Consider the following 21,745-nt stretch of genomic DNA (forward strand, 5'->3'; position numbering starts at 1 on the left):
GAACTGTTGTTTTCATGTATCTCCTACTTCATATATATTCTATTTTCAAAATGAGAATACGATTGGCCTTGACATTTTCAAATAATTTCTAAAGTTTTATATTCTTTTTTTTTTAAGTTTTGTATTCTTGAGAGGAGAATAAATTCTTCCATCTATTAACTACTGTATCAAAACATCTGAGATGGGGAGGATGCCGCAGTGGTGGATAAATCCTGGTAGGCTTATCCCATTCCTTTCCTGAACGAACCTAGGACATGACAAATTCATTGATTACTCAGCTGAGAAAGACTTCTGAAGATACTCTTCCTAGTGTTCACTTGCCAATCCTCTTCATCAGGAAGACAAAAACATTACAAATGTACATACTTAACAGTGCTTGAAAACACTCGAAGCAAAACCTGATGGAACTAAAGGGAAAACATAAATAAACATACTTCTCTCATACCTCTAACTGCCAGATTTTTAAAAATCGGTAAGGATAAAGGACATCTGAATGACAACTCATTAGTCCCCCCTTATCCTCAGAGGACACACTTCAAGACTCTCAGGGGATGCATGGAAGGGTAGATAGTACTGAACCCCATATATACTGTTTTTTTCTATACATACATACCTATAATAAAGTTTAATTTATCAGTTAGGCACAGTAAGAGGTTAACAGAAATAATGAAATAGAACAATTAAAACAATATGCTGTATAGTGCAAAACTTTTGCAATATTTAAAAAAAGTTACGTGAATGTGTCTTTTTCCCAAAATATCTTACTGTGCCGTACTCACCCTTCTTGTGATGTGAGATGATAAAATGCCTAATAATATGAGGAAGTGAGGTGAATGATGTACACATTGTGACACAGCATTAGGCTACTATTAACCTTCTCACCAAACAAGCGGAGTTTCTGCTTGGGGATGGCAGTTGACTAGTTAACTAAAACTGAGGAAAGAGAAATGGCCAATGGGGGGAGGGGGAGAGGAATTTATCGATCACCTTAACATAACAGAATTTATAGAACAATTTGTTCACAATTGCAAGAAGGAGAAAAAAACCGAGAAGAGGAAGGAAGTTCGGAAAGAGGGAGCTCGAGCAAGCACGAACGACTTTTCTGCGTCGTCCGTTACCGGTTCTGCTATGGTTTGCGGATATTTTTATTGAGTACTTGATGTATATCCACGTCCTACTTGGGCAGACATGCTGAGAACTTGCTGTGTGCCTAGTATGTAGTATTATGTGTTTGCTGGTGTCAAGACTTCTTTCTAAGACATATCAGGGCTTCTTCAGCGACAAACACGACGCCAAACTCCCAGAACGCGCTTCCTTCAGTCCTGGGAATCCTTGAAGGCCCTCCCTTGTAACCCACTCAAGCCCAAAGGCCTCCCAGAGCTCTCCTCAGCGCAAGCGAGCACCCGCGCTTGCGCACTCCGCGCACCGATTTGGGGCGGGGCCGGGCCCTCCCTACCGAAGACTACATTTCCCACAAGCCTCTGCTCCTAGTTTCCTTCCGGCTCTCTGGCTGGTGTCTGCTCGGAGAGGTGAGTTGGTCGCGTGCATTGAGGAAATGGGCGCGGGGGTGGCGCGGGGGCGGCGCGGGCCTTTCTGTGAACCGGGTTGCACTGACTGTGGAATTTGTGACGCTTACTGGGCATCGGGTGCCCTGAGGCGTCCTTTCCCTTTCCGCTTAAGGGCTGCACATATCCGTCGGCCCAGAATGGCTCCGAGTTAGATGTATGAACCCCGGAGTGAAGGCCCCCAACAAAAAGACGCAGTCTCGAGAACTGCAGTTCTCAGAACCACAGCTTAATCAGAGCTCCCCACGTTAGGAAACTACCATGACTTCGGAGACAGATTCCAGACCTGGCCTTTGTACCCGGCCTTTCTCTGAGACGAGGAAGGCTGAGGTTTACCCCGGACTCCCTCTTAGTTCCATCGGGTTATGTGCGTGGTGGATGGTGGGAGCAAGTGTGATAGCGGGGGTGTGTTCTGAGTTAGCCAGGCCGGGCTGAGTTCCAAGAAAGGCTCGGTGCCTCAAGATTCCCGTCTCTTTTCCCCAATCCTGCTGATCTTTAGGAAGGAGAGAGAAAGGAGGAGATAACCATTGGTATGTCTATTATCTTCTTTGTTCCGTGAAATGTAACTTTTATTTTTCTGGACATGGAAACATTTGCATCTCCTGGGAAAGAATGAAAATCAGTACGGACTGAAAAGAGAAAAAGCAGCCCTTGCGTTGATCAAGGCTGGGAGAGAAGAGACAGATAAAGCCAGCTACAAAATTAATAGGAAGTATTAGTTCATGCAGCAGTTGTAAAATGCTGTAACAGCTCCCTCTTTGAGAGATTAACAGTGATGCTCCAGACTCGTTTTGCCATTTTTTATTTTATTACTGGAGATACCCAATTGCTAAACTACCCTCCCTTTAAGATAACACTTCATCTCCAGTTAATCCCTGCCTTTCCTAGTCTCACCTCGGAAACTGCAACCATTCTGGAATTGTTCCCTGCTTCCCATACATCCTTCAAAATCCTTCATTTGGAACTCAACCCTTTACAAAAGAGCTTTTCTTCTCCTCCTCCATTGCATTCCAACCCTTCCTGTGGAATTTCCTCCCTCTCTTGAGTCAATAAATTTGATTTTGTTGGACTATACAGGCTTGTTCCAGGTAGTCTTTAGCTTTTAGGCTTTAACGCGGGAAATACCCTATCTATAGACCTGGTGCTTTGCTGTTCTTTCCCGGTGAATGATAGGGGTGTTGAGGTTACCTCCTGCCTCCTCTCCAGTGCTGAACATTTGGCAATCATCTGATTCCTTCTGTGAGCTGTTTCTTTCTAATCATTTAAGTGGCTTGCAAGTAAACCTCCTGAAGGGAGGCCAACTGCAGAGCTTTATTCTAGGCTTTGATTTGTTGAGAGGATTACAGTTTAGTTGGAATCGTAAGGCTAGGTGTCTTTGATCTTCACGACTGCCCTGAATTCAAAAGCAGGCAAAGGTAGGAGATAGTTTGGTGACAGGGTTTTCTGCTTTTGAGGCTTTAAGGAATTGTAACGTGACAGGGTTTTTAATGGAGAGGTCTGTGTTAACAAGGGAAGGGAATGGAAGATGTTAGTTGAAATTTGAGAAATGGTTTGAAGTTTTTGATAGCATGAGTAGTCAGGTCATATATTTATGTGCTCTTGTGAGAGGCAGTTTAGTTATGGAGCTAAATTACCACTGTTCTAGTCCTAAAACTTCCACTTAGAGCTGGGTGAAATTGGGGTAATTTATTTCATCTCTTTGTGCCACAGTTGTTTCATCTGTGAGAGGATAATGATAGAAACTGCTATATAGGATTGCTATGAATAGGTGAATTAATATATATATATATGTATATATATTATATAATATATATATGTGTGTATATATAATATATATATTATATATAATATATATAAAATAATATATATATTATTATATATAATATATATTAATATATATGTGTGTATATATATATATAAAGTGTATATATATATATATATATATACACAAAGTCCTCAGAGAATGTTTGGCACATAATAAGTGCTCAGTAGATTTAATTGTTACTATTATGTTGTAATTCCATCTTTTTTCTCATCACCCAGATCCAAAAATTGTGAGGATTTTCCCACATTGGCTTCAACCATCCACGAACCCCCTTTTGTAAATTGTTGTTAATCAGGAGGAATAGCTTATCAATATGGAGTTTGAAATTTATTAGCTAGCATTATAAGAGCAAGGCTGAGAAGCTTGAATTTTTTATGGAAAAAGAGTATGTAGTATTCTTCATCTTCAGTGATATAACTGACTTCTATTTAACATTTATTTGCTATTTTAAGTGCTTTATTATGTGTGATGTCTTATTTAATCCTCATAATAACCTTTTGAGTTAGAATCTATAATTATCACCATTTTTTTATGGGAGTGACTAAGGCTGAGAAGTTAAGTAACATGTCCAAGATCACAGTTAATAACTGTCAGAGCTAAGATTTGTTTCCTGAAAGTGTCACACCAAAGCCTGTATCAGTAATTAATTATAACAGTATACCAAGTCTCATCATTATGTATGCTTAAAAAAAAATTCTTCCTGCCTTACTCAGTAACCTTTCATGATGGAAGGAAGAGATATTAATCTGATGACAGCAAGTACTATCACGTTATGTCCAGATTATACTGAAGCTGTGCAGTCTGGAGGTAATGAATTTCATACAGTAAGATTTACGTCTCACAGGTTTTTTGCGTGGGTGTGTTTTTTAAAATTTTGTTTTAATTCCAGTATCGTTAACAATGTCTCATGGTTTTTATTTTAATGATGTTTTACCCAAAGTCAGATTAGTAAGACAAGGAGATCCAATAGCCCTTGGAGGCTTCATAGGCATCTTAGCACAGAGCATTGACTCAGAAATAAAATAAATTTATTTCTCAGTAAGATTGAAAGGAAGCAGCCATGAGACTGCCATTGTTACTTAAAAGGCATCATTCAGGGATTTTTTTTTTACCATTCTTTACTAGATAGAACAACATACATGGGCAAATTCAATCATAGACTTGGCTCATGAATTAGAAGTTTAAGTAAATAAAAAAGAAAAAGAAAAGTCACTTGGGGCACCTGGGTGGCTCAGTCAGTTAAGCATTTCCCTTAGGCTTGGGTCATAATCCCAGGGTCCTGGGATTGAGCCCCATGTCAAGCGCTCTGCTCAGCGGGGAGCCTGCTTCTCCCTCTCTCTCCCTCTGCCTGCTGCTCCAGCTGCTTGTGCTCTTGCTCTCTGTCAAATAAATAAATAAAATCTTAAAAAAAAAAAAGTCACTCAGGAAAAACAACAGCTGTTCTTAGAGTATCCTGGGCTTTTTTCTCTGTTCAACAAGAAGACTTAATGAAAACTTTGAAATGGGGAAATTTTTGCCTTATTTGGAGTAGTTGTGTACGTTAGGTTCACACTGTGTTTAATATGGTGGTGAGTGTCGCTGCTATTGTAAACATGTCCTTCTAGGCTTACTTTTTTTTTTCTGTCACAAGAATTTAATGCCACACATGTTGGGATTGATTGATATTTTTATTTAATTGATTTTTTTTTAAGTAGCCTCCACACCTAGTGTGGAGCCCAACTAGGGGCTCAAACTCATGACCCTGAGATCAAGACCTGAGCTAAGATCAAGAGTCTGACGCTTAACCAACTGAGTCCCCCAGGTGCCCCATGGGATTTTTTTTTTTTTTTTAAACACACTGGCTTCACCCATTTCATCAAAATTAGGGCAGTGTCATCACTTTTTAATATGTGCCTGGTTTTCAGTGGTATAGATGCAGTACTATTTAATTATTTCCCCAATTAGATTCTTTTCAGCTTTTATTCATTGTAAACCATACCTGTCAGTATACCTCTGCAGACATCTTTATATACATGTGCAAATAGTTCCTTTAGTCTTAGCAGTGGAGTTCTGGGAACTGGTTCACAGGATTTACGGGTTGTAACACCAGATATAATTTGGACTAACACAGTGTCCATTTCCTCATGACTTTACTAATCTGAGATATCATCAGTCTTTTAGACCTCACAGTCCCATCACTGTAGAGGGTAATTTTTGTGTGTGTTCTACACACATCTCCTTAATTAGTAGTGAGGCTTAGTATCTTTTGAAAGGTTCTTTTCCTTCCTCCCTCCCTTCCTTCCTTCCTTCCTTCCTTCCTTCCTTCCTTCCTTCCTTCCTTCCTTCCTTCCTTTCTCGAATTGCCCTTACTCAGGTTTCTCCCAGTGAAGTAGAAATCTAGTCTTCAGAGGCAAAAACCAAAGTGGAAAGATGACTTTTTAGTTAGAGAAATGTGAACTCAGAACAAAGCTTTGCCACTTAATAACTGAATTTGGGCAAATGATTTCACCCCTGAGCATTGGTTTCCTGATCCACTGAGAGATGAGAAGAAATACATAGCAGAGCAGTGCTGAGGGTCATGGGGTGATGTACACAAAGCACCCATCATGTAACAGTTCTCCGTGAATGTTGTTAACTAACTGCAGTAGTCATGGTATGAGAGGGGGGAGGTGCAAAGGTTGTCACCGTGTGAGAGGTCCTGATTGGAAAGCAGAGTAGTGAGTTGTTCGGGCTGGGAAAAGGCCAGTGGCAGCAGCTGCCAGGCTCAGCCTGTGTGGTTTTCAGGCTTCATATTTAGGAAGCTCAGGCAGGATCCTGGGAGCTCAAGAGGCTATATATGGGTGGTATGGCCCTTTCTCAGCCCTGAAAAGTTGTACTGGAGGGAGGAGTCCAATGCCAGGACCAGATCTGCATTACCAGGTGGGGAATCCTCCGAAGTATTCAGGCTTCTATACCAAATCCGTTATTGTTCAGCTGGATTTTCTCAGGGCTTGGATTTCCTCAGACTTCTTAGAGTCTCCTCTAGTTGTTGTGAGTATGGGATCAGGGTGGGTATAGTGGCGGAGAATAGTTAGGAAGTGGGAAGGGTAAAGAAAAAAACACATTAACATAAGTCATTTTGGGATCTCTGAGTTACATTTGGTTTCATGGCCTCTTTTTTCTTCCAGATCTGGCTTATCTGGGCTCTACAGTTCTCCAACAGGGAAACCTTGAAAAGGACTGACCAGTTCTTGCGTTTCAAAACCATGGCCCATGTAAGTTGATGTTCTTTTGTCCTTTTTGAAATAGTGTTGATCTCTAGGTCATGTGTACATACTCTTTCCTTACCCTGAAACTTCTTATTTAACAGAACTCCTCCCAAGAACTTGCTTTAGTTACTCTCGGTCCTGTGAGGGTTGGAGACAAAGAGCCCAGTGTCCTTTCTACATGCCCTTCCCTCTTCCCAACTAATGTGGACTGTCTTCTAGCTCCAAAATCTGACAAGAGCCATGAGGGAGGAAAAGTGAAATGCCTTGAGAAAAATGCCGGCATTCTCTGCAGAATGTCTCCTTGTTAACATTTTCCAGTAGAACAGCTTTTGATTTTAATATTTAAACTTCAGAGAAAGTACATTTCTCTGAAACAGTGATTTTTAGTCTGGTTTTATGTAGGAAAAATTTGTGTCCCCAGTTTGAAAAAGAGTTTGAAGAACTCTTTTCAAAGTTTTTATTGACATGTAGCATACATAGAGAAAAGTCCATAAGTCCTAAGTGTGTAACTGAATGAATTTTCATAAATTGAGCACATCTGTGCTATCAGCATTCAGGTCAAGAAAGAGAATATTGCTAATGCCTTAGATGCCCCCCTTTCAGTCACTCCCTGTCCACCCAGGCCAGATATAACCACTATCCTGACTTCTTTTTTTTTTTTTTTTAAGATTTTATTTTATTTATATGAGAGAGAGCTCATGAGTTCAGGGAGGGGTGGAGGGAGAAGCAGACTCCTTGCTGAGCAGGGAAGCCCAGCGCAGGGCTCGATCCCAGGACCCCAGGATCATGACCTTAGCCGAAGGCAGCTGCTTAACCAACTGAACCACCCACGTGCCCCCACTATCCTGACTTCTACCATCATAAATGAATTTTGCCTATTTTTAGAACTTTATATAAGTGAAATTGTATACTTCAGTACAACCTTTTTTAACAAAAAATAATGTGCAGGAGAGTCTCGTTCTATTTCACATTGCTAGACTATCAGAACCATCTGCAGATGTTTTGAGATGCATGCAGATATCATTAAAGAGGATGTATCTGGTGCTGCTGATGAGAATGGAGTTATCAGAGCATCACACTGAGTGCGAATCATAACTGAGTGTTACGTTCTTGTTGAAATGCATTTTCATAGTGCTGTTAACGTGTAGCTCTTGTGTAGTATAAAATGAGTTTCTAAAAAGTTGGGGAAGTATTGATGTTGTGGGGAAAGACACAAAGCAAGTGAGAAAAGTGAATTCAGTAAAAGAGACAATGAAAATATTAAAGCTAAAGATACGTGTGCAGTAACTCACCCATGTGTACTGTAAGTCTATACTGGAGGGAGCTGTGAAGCTATTTGGAGGCTTGAAATTGTGGAGTTCTTTGCTTTAAAATGATGGGAAAATAGGTACCTGTTTAATAATGAAGTATTAGAATGTCTGATATTCAGGAATGGGTTATTGATATTAAGTGGGAGATCCTTGTTTTGAAAACTTTCCTTGAAGATCTGTAGTTTGATGAAAGAGAGAATTTGGTCCTATTTGACTGTCTGGAGGTCCTCTTTGACTGCCTGGAAAACTCCAGACTTCTTTGCAGACGTGAGTTTTCCAAGTACATAAGATGAGATTTAGTGTTGGCTCGTCTCAGTCTCTGTATGTGTTGAGATCTTATGATACATATGTAAGGCTTTTAGGATTGGGTGGATTGGGTAGGGATATAATTGGGGCCTTATATTGTGAGGCCTAAAATTTCATACGCTGACTTGATATCTTTGTCAGGGCTCCAATATCCTAATCATGAGTTCCCCTGCTCTTGCCAGATACACTCCCCATCCACCAGAAAAGACTCCCACCTGGCTAGCTTTCCTATCAGACAGATGACCTAAACCCCTCCTGGTCCTCACTCTAAAGGGTTTCACCTGCCTGTCGGCCCACAGAATTATTCAAACCAACCAGTCACATCCTCCTGAGGGAATCAGGGACACCTTACCCTCCTTTTACTACAAAGCCTGCCTCCCACAGACCCTGCTTGTTCACTCCATTCCTGAGTGCAACCCCTGTGTGGCCCTGCATGACGTGTGGTGTTCTCCTCCCCTGGGCTGTGAGTATACATGTCTAATAAATGCTGTCAGTCTCATCTGTCCAGTGTCAGGAATTGAGCCACCTCATACTATTTAGGGCAAGGGATCGCTCCCTCACCAGTGGGGTGATTAGGAGGTTATCAGAACAGAAATGCAAAGAGATCTCTCTCTTGAATCATCTCCAGCAAACCCTGAGAGAAGAATACCAGGAGCAAAGTCCATTGCGTAATTTTACAGGATGTACTGGTTTAGAGCAAGGTTTCTCAGCCTTGGGACTATTAATACTTTGAGCCAGAGAATCTTTTATTGTGGGGACTTGTCCTCTGCATTGCAGGATGTCTAACAGTATCCCTGGCCTTTACCAATTAGATGCCTGTAACACTCACACCCCCTCCCCCCAGTGGTAACAACAAAAATTGTCTCCATACATGGCCAAATGTTTTCTGGGGAGTAAAATCACTCCTTATTGAAAACCACTGGTCCAGAGTGATGTCATCATGGTTCAGTACCCTCTAACTCTGGAATGAGGAAGGGTATTCAGTGAGGGATGATGGATGATAAAGACTAAGAAGGTCAACCAGATGCATAAGGAATAGAAAATGTAGACTGTGAGAGCTGAGGAAGATTTTTGAAATTGAATTGAATTAAAATATCTAAATAGGAAAAGAAAAAGACTGAATCGAATATATATAAAAAATGTGGACTACCATGTAGCAGTTTTTGTAAAGTTGACTAAAGAAGTGGTCTTTATAGGGAAAATGTTTATAAGAAAATCTGACTTTATGGTGAACTTGAGTCTATTTCCTTAAAAAAGATATTGTAGTACATTTAGGAGAAGTTTTTATCAGTATTTTTTCACGATCATTAAAGGGAAAAGAAGGTGGAGGGTGCTTCCCATGAATTTGTGGTGGAGACACATAGCTTGTAGAAGGCTTGTGTGTATGGTCTCATTTAATTGGGACTCTTTTTGGTTATTTTATTCATTTTCAGATATTTTTGGGTAAAAAATTAATCTTATCTGCAGCCACAAGACTATTCAAGACACATAGAACTCTGCTTCAGTGACACTAATTTCTTACTGTCCTGACTCATAAGCCCTACCCCATTTATTTGTTATGTGGCGTCTTCTCTGCATTACAGTCCTCGATCTCCTCCCTTTTCATTTAAAAAATATTTCACGTATTTTCGCAGGTAATACATGAGTTTTATTTTTGCAGGGTTCAGTGACATTCAGGGACGTGGCCATAGACTTCTCACAGGAAGAATGGGAATTCCTGGACTCAGCTCAAAGGGACTTATATAGGGATGTGATGTGGGAGAATTATAGCAATTTCATCTCACTAGGTAAGGCTATCTATCCCAAATTGTGTTGCCTTTCTCTACTGTCAATTTCAGGAAAATGTTTTGAGAAACTAGATAAATTTTTTCTCTCTATTCCAAAGGAATGGTTTTAGCTTCATTAGGTTGGAAATAGGCTCCTTCATCACTTGCATCTGGCTCTGTCCTTCTGAGTTTCTTCAGGCTCTGTAATTTACTTGTTTCACTGGTATCCCAGGGCTGGGCTTGAATTCTGGGTTGCTTACAACAGAAGCATTGTCCAAGAAATGAGATTTTACATTATATTTGAGCCCAGAATTGATGCAGGTACTTAACACTCCTTTCTATTCCACCTGCAAGGAGAGTACCGAAACACAGGGGTTTTGAGTCTTTCTAAAATCAGGGGAGCCTATAGAACTTACACAGTAGGAAATGGCTCCACAAGGTTTATTTAAAACTAAAGTAAACACATTCTGTTTCCTATAATAGACATATTCAGTTCTACCTGCTTTGTGGTTGAAATTTAAAATCCGAGAACTTTGCATTTAACATTGAATGAGTAATCCTAGAAAGAATCAGAAGACATCTCAGGAAGACACTCTCCTGTCAGCAAATTGATAACAATAAAAATAGCTAATACACACACACATATATATGTATATAAATAAATAAATTATATATATATATAAAAACTTCATATATTTGTACTTAGATACTATTCTGAACATTGTGCGTTATTAAGTAATTCTCAAACTCTATAGAAATATGCTATGATTATCCTCATTTCAGATGAGAAAACTTAGGAATAAGAGGTTAATAATTGGCTGAGGTAACACAGCAACAAAGGCAGGGTTTAAACTCAGGCAGTCTGGATGCAGATTCTGTGTGCTCCACCAGTACACAAGACTGCCTCTCAATAGAGCTTGTATGAGTTTAAATTATATTAAGACCTTTTCTTAACCATCTGTTCCTTGTGCTTCTGAAGTTACCCTATAATATGAGTGCCCTTCAGCTCCCTTGCATTCCTTTGCTCTTAGGCTTTGTAAAGTATCATTTTGATCTGTAGTTAATTATAAACTTAACCAAATTTGAACCTGACTTTTATTCTTATGATTTCATGTTGCATTATCTTTTAAGCAGAACCTTCCATTTCTAAACCAGATGTAATTACCTTATTGGATGAAGGGAAGGAGCCTTGGATGGTTGTGAGGGAAGGGACCAGAAGACACTACTCTGGTGAGTGAGGGCTGAGCAGGATGGGGAATTAATTAATGCAGGTAATTAGCCAAGCCTGTTAGCCTTAAGATGTTGTTGGAAATCTCTCTTCAAAAGCCCGTGACTTGTGGAGGAAAGGGCTGAGACCTGGGAAGCAAATTAAAATCTTTTAAACCTGGACACCAATTGCATGTTGACCTTGATTACAACCCTCCGTTTTTCTCATTTTTTTCCTCCTACTTCAAAGAGAGGAGCTGTTCTCAGTGGAAGAAAAAAAGATGACAATAAACATAAGAGCTGAAATCAACAAGATAGAAAAAATAGAGAAAATTAATAAAGCCAAAAGTTGATTTCTTGAAAAGATCAACAAAGTTGGTAAACACCTAGCTTGACTCATCAAGAAAAAAAAAGACAACAATTGCTAATACTAGGAATGAAAGAGTAACTGGGTTATCACTTCACACCCTATAGCCATTAAAAGAATAATGAGAGAATACCATGAGTAATTTTCTGCCAATAAGTTGGACATCTTAAATGAAATGGGAAAACTTGAAAAACACAATTACCAGAACTGACACAAGATAAAAAAGGAAAATATGAATAACCTTATATCTATCAAAATAATTGAATTCATTATCAGAAATCTTTCCACAGAGAAAACACCAGGTTCAAATGGCTTCACTGGTGAATTCTATTAAGTATTTAAGGAAGAACTAGCAGCAGTGTTACACAAGTTCCTTCATAAAAGGAAAGAACAGCTCCCAACTCATTTTCCGGGAATAGTGTCACTTGTATACTATGTCCTGACAAATTACTAAAGGAAAAAAAAATGACAGGCTCCGTATCCTTCATGAACATAGATGTAAAATCCTTGTGAAAATATTAGTAAATTAAATCCAGCAATAAAAATGATGATCAAGTAGGGTTTATTAATCCCTGTCATTCACAGTATTAACAGGAATAAGAGAAGCCATGTGATTGTGTCCATAGATGTAGAAATAGCATATGACAAAATTCAACATCTATTCATGATAAAGTTTTCAGGAAACCAGAAATTGAAGGGGAACTTCCTCAAAAAATACTGCTTAAAAAAAAAATCATAAACTTCATCATACTTGATTGAAGAGTTTTCCCCCTAAGATTGGGAACAAGGCAAGAGTGCACACTCTTCCCATATCTATTTAACATTGTAGTGAAGGTCCTAGCATTGCAATATGGCAAGAAAAATAAGAGACAAAAATCAAAAAGCAAGAAGTTAAACTCTGTTTGGAGATGGCGTGATTGTGTAGATAGAAAATCCTAAGGAATCAAAACAGCAACCACTCAAAGTAATAAATGAAGATCACAGTAAGATTACAGGATACAGAGTTAATATATAAAAATCAATTGTGTTTTTATATACTAGAAGTGGAAAAAATAAGAAATTTAAAGTAAAGTAAATTAAGTCAATTAAAATTAAAGCAAATTAAGTCCATCTACATTAGTGTCAAAAAACAAAAATACTAAGGAATAAATTTAACAAAATGTGCAAGACCTCCATACAAAAAATCATGGAACATTGCCAAGAGAAATTGAAGACCCTAAATAAATGGAAAGAGACTGTTTTGGGGATGGTGATGTTTGGGGATGCTGATGTTCAACTTAGCATTTCTAAGGTAATCTTGGAAAAGGAAGAATATATTATAGGACTTAGACTACATGACTTCAAGATACTTCAAGATTCATTATAAAACTACAGTAATCAGGGGCTCCCGTGTGGCTCAGGTGGTTAAGTGACTGCCTTTGGCTTGGGTCATGCTCCTGGGGTCCTGGGACCAAGCCCTGCATCAGGCTCCCTGGAGCCTGCTTCTCCCTCTCCCCTCTGCCTGCAGCTCCCTCTGCTTGTGCTCTCTCTTTGTCAAATAAATAAATAAAATCTTTAAAAAAATAAAAGTAAAACTACAGTAATCAAGGGGCACCTGGGTGGCTCAGTATGTTGAGTGTCCAACTCTTCGTTTCAGCTCAGGTCATGATCTCAGGGTCATGAGAGCGAGCCCTGCATCAGGCTCCAGACTTGGTGGGGAGTCTGCTTGAGATTCTCTCTCTCTCTCCCTCCCTTTCACATTATCTCTCTAATAAATCGTGATCTTGGGGTTGTGGGGTGTAGAAATTACTAAAAATAATAAAAAAATAAACTTTAAAATATGAAAGCTAAATTTAAAGCTTTTAGAGGAAAACTAGGAGAATTTCTTGCTTTGAATATTATACTATGGTTATGTAAGATGTTAACATTGAGAAGGGCTGGGTGAAGGTTGCATAAGACTTTCCTGTATATTTCTCTGCAACCTTGTAGGAATCTACAGTTTTTTCAAAATAAAAGTAAACAAAACTGTCCTACATTATATGGGTGGTGGGTAAGAAATTTGAACAGAGAGGGCCTACTCTTTTTATGATCAGTGACTGTAATTCATTTATATGTAAATCTGTGTCAGTCAGTTTGAGCGGCCATAACAAAATACCATAGCTTGGGTGACTTACACAACAGAAATTTGTTTTCCTATAGTTCTGGAGAGTGGAAGTCTGAGATTAGCATTTGGGAGCTCTGATGAGGGCTCTCTTCCTGGCTTGATCTTCCCTTCTCACATTGTCCTCACATGGCAGAGAGGGAGAGGGAGAGGAGGAGAAGAGAGAGAGAAAGAGACCTTTTATAAGACCACCAGTCCTATTGGATTAGGAGCCTTATGACTTCATTTAACCTTAATTATCTTCTAGAAGCACTGTTGGCGAATACAGTCAGTGTGGGTGGTCAGGGCTTCAATGTATAATTTTGGGGGGACACAATTCAGTCCATAGCAGTATCTATCTGTATAGGATCCAGTTTCTTTCTGGCTTCTATTTTGATTAGTTTATATGCCTTTTGTTGCCTAAAAATGTATTCATTCATTGAGTGTCCAGTCTGAACCATGCACTGTGCTAGACACCAGTGGAACAATTGTGAACAAGAGTGGTAGGTTCCAGCAGTCATATTTACATTTTAATAGGAATAAGGACATTAAGTAAACAAGTAAATGAATAAATAATATTAGGTGGTGACGAGTATTATTAAGTGAGAAGAGCGAGTGAATAGAAATTGGCAGGTATAGACACATTTGTTTTAGGGTGGTTAGGGCTTTTTAAGGAGGTAATATTTGAGTAGAGACGTGAAGAAAGAGCTCAAGTTATAGGAATATCTAAAGCCAGAGCAGTCCTGATAGAATAGCAAATGCAAAGGCCTTGGGTCAGGAGATCGAAGTTTTGTGTATTTGAGGTACAGCAAGGCGGCCAGGATGATGAGGATGATTATTCAAAGGTAAGGCACGTGACTTTTTAGTGTGATAGAAAGCCATTAGAAACTTTTGAGCAGGGGAATTACATAAGCTGATTTGTCATATAATTATCCCTCTATGGAGAAGAGATTGAATTAGGGGTAAGATGGGAAGAAGGAAGACCAGTTAGGAGGTTATTTCTTTAGTCCCGGTTGAAGATGATGGTGGTTTTGGTTGGAATAGTAGTGATGGGAAGTAATTAGATTCATGGTAGATTTGCCCACTACATGCTGGTTTGCTCCTCTGTCTGGACACTTTCCTCACCTTACTTGGATTTCAACAGCCTGCCTGAGCAGCTTATTATCTATGTTCAGTTATTTATATTTGATTCTAATTATAAAGAGAAATCATTAAAAACATTTAAGTAGAGAGACTCAGATATTGATCAGCATCAGAATCATTTGCTGGAGAATTTAAATAAGTACAAAACAAAAACATGCCCAGGACTTAATCCTGTAGATTATGTTTCAGTCAGTTAAAAATACCTCTGTAGTTTTAAGAAGTCTTCAGGTGCTCTTCTCACTGATGTAACTTGTTTCCCTAATCACCAGCCTTATCTCCAGTCCTGGACTCCATTCTCTGTTTCCTTTGCTTTTTTTTTTTTTTTTTTAATGTATGAGGATAGTCTGTTCCATAATACAATTAATAACTGCAATACAAATAAGCTTAATAGCGATATGGAATAGGGAATGATAGCACTATAATGTGAGAGTTTGTTGGTTTACAGGTCATTTTCCTACCTGAATGAAGCCAGAATAAAAGTAAACTTAAAACATTCAACAGGAAAGGGAAACCATTCAACTTGATGCTTTATTGTTGGTTGCCCTTTCACCTCCATATGAAAAAAAGTAATAATAAGTATCTGCATCCAGGACTCCCTCCCCAGAGGTAGACGCCATCAAGCTTGCATGGCTTCTAGCAGGAGACAGGTTGCATTTTACCCTGTTCCCACCTTAATGGTAGTCTTGCTGGCTCAGGGCTTTTTTTTTTTCATTGCAGCGTCTCAGCACCTAAAATCTAGCATTTCCACTTTTTTTGTGTGCACATTTTAGTATCCATGAAATGGCCTTCAGCCATGTTGAACTGCCTCTTGAGTTATCTCTTGAAATATCAATTATTGTATTTGTTGGTGTTCTGCCAATAAAGTTGGATAGGTTTGAGTGGTCTCCTCCCCCCTGTTGTCTTCATAAACTCTTATTTTTTTGGTATGTAATTTTGCAGGAGATAAGGGGTTTTTTTAGGTACAATACATGGTATTGTAGCAGAAACGCCTGTTTTAGAGGTACCTAATCCATTCACTTATAATAGACATTATTTTAGGTGTCTTTTACTTCTCTATAGAAGTTTTCTTTTTTCTGTCACAGGAAAATAGTGTGTGTTTGCCTTCTGTTTTCTTTCAGATTTGGAGTCCAGATACAGGACCAATACTTTATCTCCAGAAAAGGACATTTATGAAATATATTCATTCCAGTGGGAGATAATGGAAAGAATTAAAAGCTGTAGTCTTCAGGACTCCATTTTTAGAAATGATTGGGAATGCAAAGGCAAGATTGAGGGGCAAAAGGAACCACAAGAGGGATATTTTGGGCAAGTGAAAATCACTTCTGAAAAAATGACCACTTACAAAAAGCATAATTTTCTTGCTGAATATCAGAGAGTTCATAATGGAGAAAAGTTGTATGAATGTAAGGAATGTAGGAAGACCTTTATTCGTCGCTCAACACTCAGTCAGCACCTGAGAATTCATACTGGTGAGAAACCTTATAAATGTAAGGAATGTGGGCAGGCATTTAGACAGCGTGCACACCTTATTCGACATCACAAACTTCATACTGGCGAGAAGCCCTATGAATGTAAGGAATGTGGGAAGGCCTTTACAGTGCTCCAAGAACTTACTCAACATCAGAGACTTCATACCGGTGAAAAGCCCTATGAATGTAAGGAGTGTGGAAAGGCCTTCAGAGTGCATCAGCAACTTGCTCGACATCAGAGAATTCATACTGGTGAGAAACCCTATGAATGTAAGGCATGTGGGAAGACCTTTAGGCAGTGTACACACCTTACTCGACATCAGAGACTTCATACCGCTGAGAAGCTCTATGAATGTAAGGAATGTGGGAAAGCCTTTGTATGTGGTCCAGACCTTAGAGTGCATCAGAAAATTCATTTTGGTGAGAAACCTTATGAATGTAAGGAATGTGGAAAGGCTTTTAGAATATGCCAACAACTTACTGTTCATCAGAGTATTCATACTGGTGAGAAACCCTATGAATGTAAGGAATGTGGGAAGACTTTTAGACTCAGGCAACAACTTGTTCGCCATCAGAGAATCCATACTCGTGAGAAACCCTATGAATGTATGGAATGCTGGAAGACCTTTAGTAGTTACTCACAACTTATTTCACATCAGAGCATTCATATTGGTGAGAGACCTTATGAATGTGAAGAATGTGGGAAGGCCTTTAGATTGCTCTCACAACTTACCCAACATCAGAGTATTCATACTGGCGAGAAACCTTATGAATGTAAGGAATGTAGAAAACCTTTTAGACTGCTCTCACAGCTTACTCAGCATCAGAGTATTCATACTGGTGAGAAACCTTATGAATGTAAGGAATGTGGGAAGGCTTTTAGACTTTATTCATTCCTTACTCAACACCAGAGAATACATACTGGGGAGAAACCCTACAAATGTAAGGAATGTAAGAAGGCCTTTAGACAACATTCACACCTTACTCAACATCAGAAAATTCATAATGGGGTTTAATACAAGAAAGCCTTCAATTGTACATTATGTTGCAGAATATCTGAAAATTCATTTTTTTGAAAGTTGCTTCATGCTTCAACTAAGCATAAGAAATTTTATATTATTGAAAAAAATATGTTGCTTTAAAAGCCTTCTGTCATCATTCAGACATTGTTTATCTTCAGCAAATTCATATGAGGGAATAATATAATGAATGTAGGAAAATCTTTAGCCTTATCTATCATTATCTCCATTTCACTCCTTTGTTACCAGTGTGTTATTGGACAAGGTACTTAAACTTCTGTGCCTCATTTTGCTCACTTGTAAAATGGTGATAGTAGTACCTATGTATATTAGTTATTTATTGCTGTGTAATAAATTACCACAAATTTAGTAGCTTAAAATAATACACATTATCTCACAATTTCTATGGGTCAGGTGTCTGGGCATAACTTTGTTGGGTCCTCTGCTTCAGAGTCTCTCACAAAGCTAAACTAAAGGTTTCAGCCAGGTTTGGGTCTCATCTAAAGGCTCAACAGGGGAAGGGATCCATTTCCAACCTCACATGGTTGTTGGCTGTCCCCAACAGTTTCTAGTTGGCTGAAGGCTGACCTTAGTTCCTTGCCACATGGGCTTCTTCAGCGTAACTGCTTATTAAGTGTGCAAGCCAAGAATGCAGTAGAGTCTACTAACATCATAGAAGCTATAAACCTGTGTGATCTAATCACCAAAATAACACCTGTTTATTAGTCACCTTTGCTGTCTTCTGGTTAGAAGCAAGTTACTGGGTCACCCCACACTCAAGTGTAGAGGATTACACAAGAGTATGAATACTAGGGTGTAGGGACCATTTCAGAGTCAAGCCTGCCACACTGTGTAATAGGATTATCTTAAGGATTAAGTAGTTAATGCTTGGGAAAATAGCACCCACATAGCATGTTTTCTGTAAATATTATCTACAATTGTTGTCATTAGTGTTAGTGAATTCATATGACAGGAATTTACTCTAGAAGTAATAAATGTAGAAATGCCTCATGTCACTGCTCAGCACTTACTAAACTTAAGATAATTTATTCCAGATAAAATCTAGGAGGTTATATTGAATGTGAGAAGTTCATCATTTGAGTTGCATCAGTCATTTCAGGCTGAAAAGAAACTTTACAGATTTCATGAAGGTGAGGTTAAGAGTACAACTGTTGAAGAATCAGAAAAATGTGAAATTATTTTCCTATAATAAATTCCAAAAAATAAATGTTTTATAATCCCTATTGTCTGACCACTGTTAAAGATTAAAAACATCAAAAAGATGGCAGAAAGGAATCTAACCAGTTGGAAATTTAAATGTGTGTGTGTGTGTGTTTGTGTGTGTGTATTTTTTTTGTAAAATTCATATAAAAGAAAGATCATTCCATTACTGGCAGTATATGGTTTGATGTTTAAATTGCCCCATCTTCAACCAGTGGAAGTTAGGTCTTTTGACATGACCCCACTAGTAGTTTGATAGTTTACTTGGTTACAGCTGCACAGTTTGGTCAGCAATGGAAGATGCTTGGGCACAACTCATTCTAAAAATTGATAAGGGAAAAAATAAGCATTTATTTTCCTTTTTTCCCTGAACCAAGTTTCAGGGCCACCAAAAGTTACTCAAATTAAAAGGTTTTTGTTTTGTTTTGCTTTTAAAATATCAGTAAATACAGAAAGAATGATAGGATTAGAAAGATCACCATTTTCTAGTTCCCTAATGGAATAATGGGTCCAGAAAATGATCTTTGGTGGATATTAAAACCATTGCGTGAAATATTTCATAGAACTTTACAGTGGATTTATCAAGCTGACCACCTCTGAGCCCTTTGATCAATTTTAACCTCTATGAAAGTGGGACTCTCAGACAATATCCACATCCTGATAAAATGCAATAGGAAATACCACTGCCTACAAAGCCTTATTGCCAAAATAGCTGAAGGAAACAAATCTTTGAATCAAACTCTTTAAAAACGAGAATTTGGGGGAATAGATGAACAAAGTAAATGGCACCACAAGGAAGTAGCCAAGCAGATCCAGAATGTGTAAAATTCTACGAAACAAGTGACCTGATTTCTTCAACAAATGAGCGGCATGAAAAAGAAAAGGGGAAGGACAACAGTTAACAGATTAAGAGACTTAAGAGACCTATCAACTGAATTCAGCATGTGGGCATTGCTTGGACCTAGTTTGAACAAAATGTAAAAAGACATTTGGGGGACAGTGGGGAAAATGTGGACATGCACTGAGTATTAGATGATATTTAGAAATACTAATTTTGTTAGGGATGATAATATCACTGTGGTTATTAAAAGATAAAAGGTTCTATGTGTTAGAGATACATACTTATATATTTAAGGAATGGTAAAGATACCAGATTTGCATTAGAATACTCCAGCAAAAGAAAAAGAATTGGCCAGGAGAGCTGGGAAGTAGATTGGCAAAATGTTGATAATTACTGATGCAGGGTGATTTGTTTTGGGGGGTTCATTGTTCTAATATTTCTACTTTTTTATGTGTTTGAAAGTTTCAGAAATAAAATGTTTAAAATCAAAACTGAAATTTATAGACTACTTAGAAATGATTGTTAATGAGATGTGTGCACCTAAACTTGTCAGATGTCCCCCAAAGTTCTGTTCAGTGAGAAATTCATCCCCTTTAATGCATTAAGGAAATTTCATTTGTGCACCCAGTCTTCATCATCTTCACTTTATCCACAGCAGTCAACACAGGGCCTGTCACATAAATAAGTGTGTTAAGGGAGTGAATACTTACGTCAAGAAACCAGAAACAGAACAGAATAAAACCTACAAAAGAGAAACAAAACACAACTGAAAATAGAAATTAAGGACTAGACAGTAGTAGATTTAATCCAGTGTTAATAATGATGAGATTTTGGAAGACCTAATCAAGAAAAAGAAAATGAAAGATAATGCACTTAGAACATGGACAGTAATAAAGGTGACATAGCTACAGATTATCCAGAAAATTTTGTTTTAGTTACAACACAATACTATGTATAAGTGCTCTATGTATTCCAATACCTAAAATATAAAGCGGTTATTTTTTTTTTCTGTAGGAATATGTTATGACAATTGACTCAAATAGCCCAACAAGCAAATGTGTGTGTGTGTGTATGAACTCCCCGCTTAAGAAAAAAATCTGATAATTGTACAGGTGAAAGCTTTAATAAATAGATAATCCTTCACCAAATTCTACCAATTCATTCTGCACAGATAAAATAATCTTGATACAAACCTGAATGAAGATAGCTCCCAAAAAGCAAAATCTAGACCAGCTTCATTTATGAAGATTCTATTCGTCTTAATTCTAAATAAGGTATATTTAAAATTTATTACAAAATCAGTCTTCACTCAGAGATCCATGTGTTTGCCTTTCCCAAGTCTCAGATATCTCCAGAAGACCTGTGTTTGTAACAGAGTGTAAGGCCTTAACCCAATGTTCTCTACAAACTTGTTTTGGGGTATTCTAGTCCTTGATGATATTTGGGGGGAAAAAAAGATTTCTCAGGAAAATGTGTAAATGCAGCAAAGCATTTGCTTGTGGGGAAATCCAAGTACACATCCTCAGCTTGTCAAAAGATACAGGAAAGAGATTTTTATTTAACATGGTGTATCTCAAACTTCATTGTGGAATTCTCATTCCCAGTATCTCTTGCCATCTTTAGAGTGTGAACCACTTTGATAGATGCTTCCATGACCACAATGACTGTCTTCAAGAGCATCATTTCAGACATATGGTGAGTGATTGTGTTGGCAGGGGGTGAGGAAAGGCACTTTTCTTTGCAACTCATGTCATATTCTGAAAGCTTCCTGCTTGAATCTTGAGGCCTAGTACTTTTCTATAGAATGTAAAAGATTCTAGCTTGGTCCTTGATATGTATATATTAAATATGCTTAAATATTCTGTTAAATAGTGATTAGGACATAAACGATTTTTCATTATAATAAAAATGCTATATTGAATATCATTTTGTGTATTTTCTGACTTCTTTGAAGAGTTAAGAATCTAAGGTGCATATCTAGAAGTCTCTGTACATACTCTCCACTTTACATGTTGCCAGATGGTTGCTCCATCACTGCTGTACTGACTGAGCCAGCCAGGTGCCCCATTATTGTACATTAAGACACAAAGATGTCAGGGGCGCCTGGGTGGCTCAGTCAGTTAAGCATCTGACTCTTGGTTTCAGCTCCCTAATTTTTTGTGTGGCTCTCTATTGAAACAGGTCTTAAGGTCATATCTCAACTATGGAAAAGATGTTCCTCCTCTCTAAAAATCTTGTCTTATGTCATATTTTTAAAAACAATAGGTTCTTCTAGCTTTCCATTATTCAGATGTATTGTCCTTCAGACTTCTACCTCTTCAGTATCCCAATGTAACTCACGACTTCTCTGCTGTAACCAAT

The 21,745-nt window shown here is 38.3% G+C and overlaps 1 protein-coding gene across 6 annotated transcripts; it reads left to right on the top strand.

Annotated features, from left to right (window-relative positions):
* The first annotated feature begins 1,501 nt into the window (after positions 1–1,501).
* Positions 1,502–21,310, top strand: ZFP14 (ZFP14 zinc finger protein). Of its 6 annotated transcripts, none has more exons than XM_045805242.2 (6): positions 1,502–1,529; positions 6,537–6,623; positions 8,618–8,696; positions 9,894–10,020; positions 11,131–11,229; positions 15,953–21,310. In XM_045805242.2, exons 3-6 carry the CDS (start codon positions 8,667–8,669, stop codon positions 17,317–17,319), a joined length of 1,623 nt encoding a protein of 540 aa, XP_045661198.1. In that variant the 5' UTR covers positions 1,502–1,529; positions 6,537–6,623; positions 8,618–8,666; the 3' UTR covers positions 17,320–21,310. The 6 variants fall into 6 exon arrangements, with proteins under 6 accessions (XP_045661198.1, XP_045661200.1, XP_045661202.1 ...); XM_045805244.2 differs by having other exon boundaries at positions 11,134–11,229; XM_045805243.2 differs by lacking the exon at positions 1,502–1,529 and adding an exon at positions 3,557–4,197.
* The last annotated feature ends 435 nt before the right edge of the window (positions 21,311–21,745 follow it).

The sequence above is a fragment of the Ursus americanus genome, chromosome 21, assembly GCF_024610735.1.
Source record: "Ursus americanus isolate L20-20 chromosome 21, mUrsAme1.1.p, whole genome shotgun sequence".
Classification (NCBI taxonomy): Eukaryota; Metazoa; Chordata; class Mammalia; order Carnivora; family Ursidae; genus Ursus; species Ursus americanus.

Excerpts from the sequence above, each read along its gene's own strand:
- ZFP14 (XM_045805242.2), top strand. The coding sequence starts at position 8,667 with ATGACGTGTGGTGTTCTCCTCCCCTGGGCT. Across the intron at positions 8,697-9,893 it reads GTGTTCTCCTCCCCTGGGCT|GGTTCAGTGACATTCAGGGA; the intron begins GTGAGTATACAT and ends TTATTTTTGCAG. Across the intron at positions 11,230-15,952 it reads GACCAGAAGACACTACTCTG|ATTTGGAGTCCAGATACAGG; the intron begins GTGAGTGAGGGC and ends GTTTTCTTTCAG.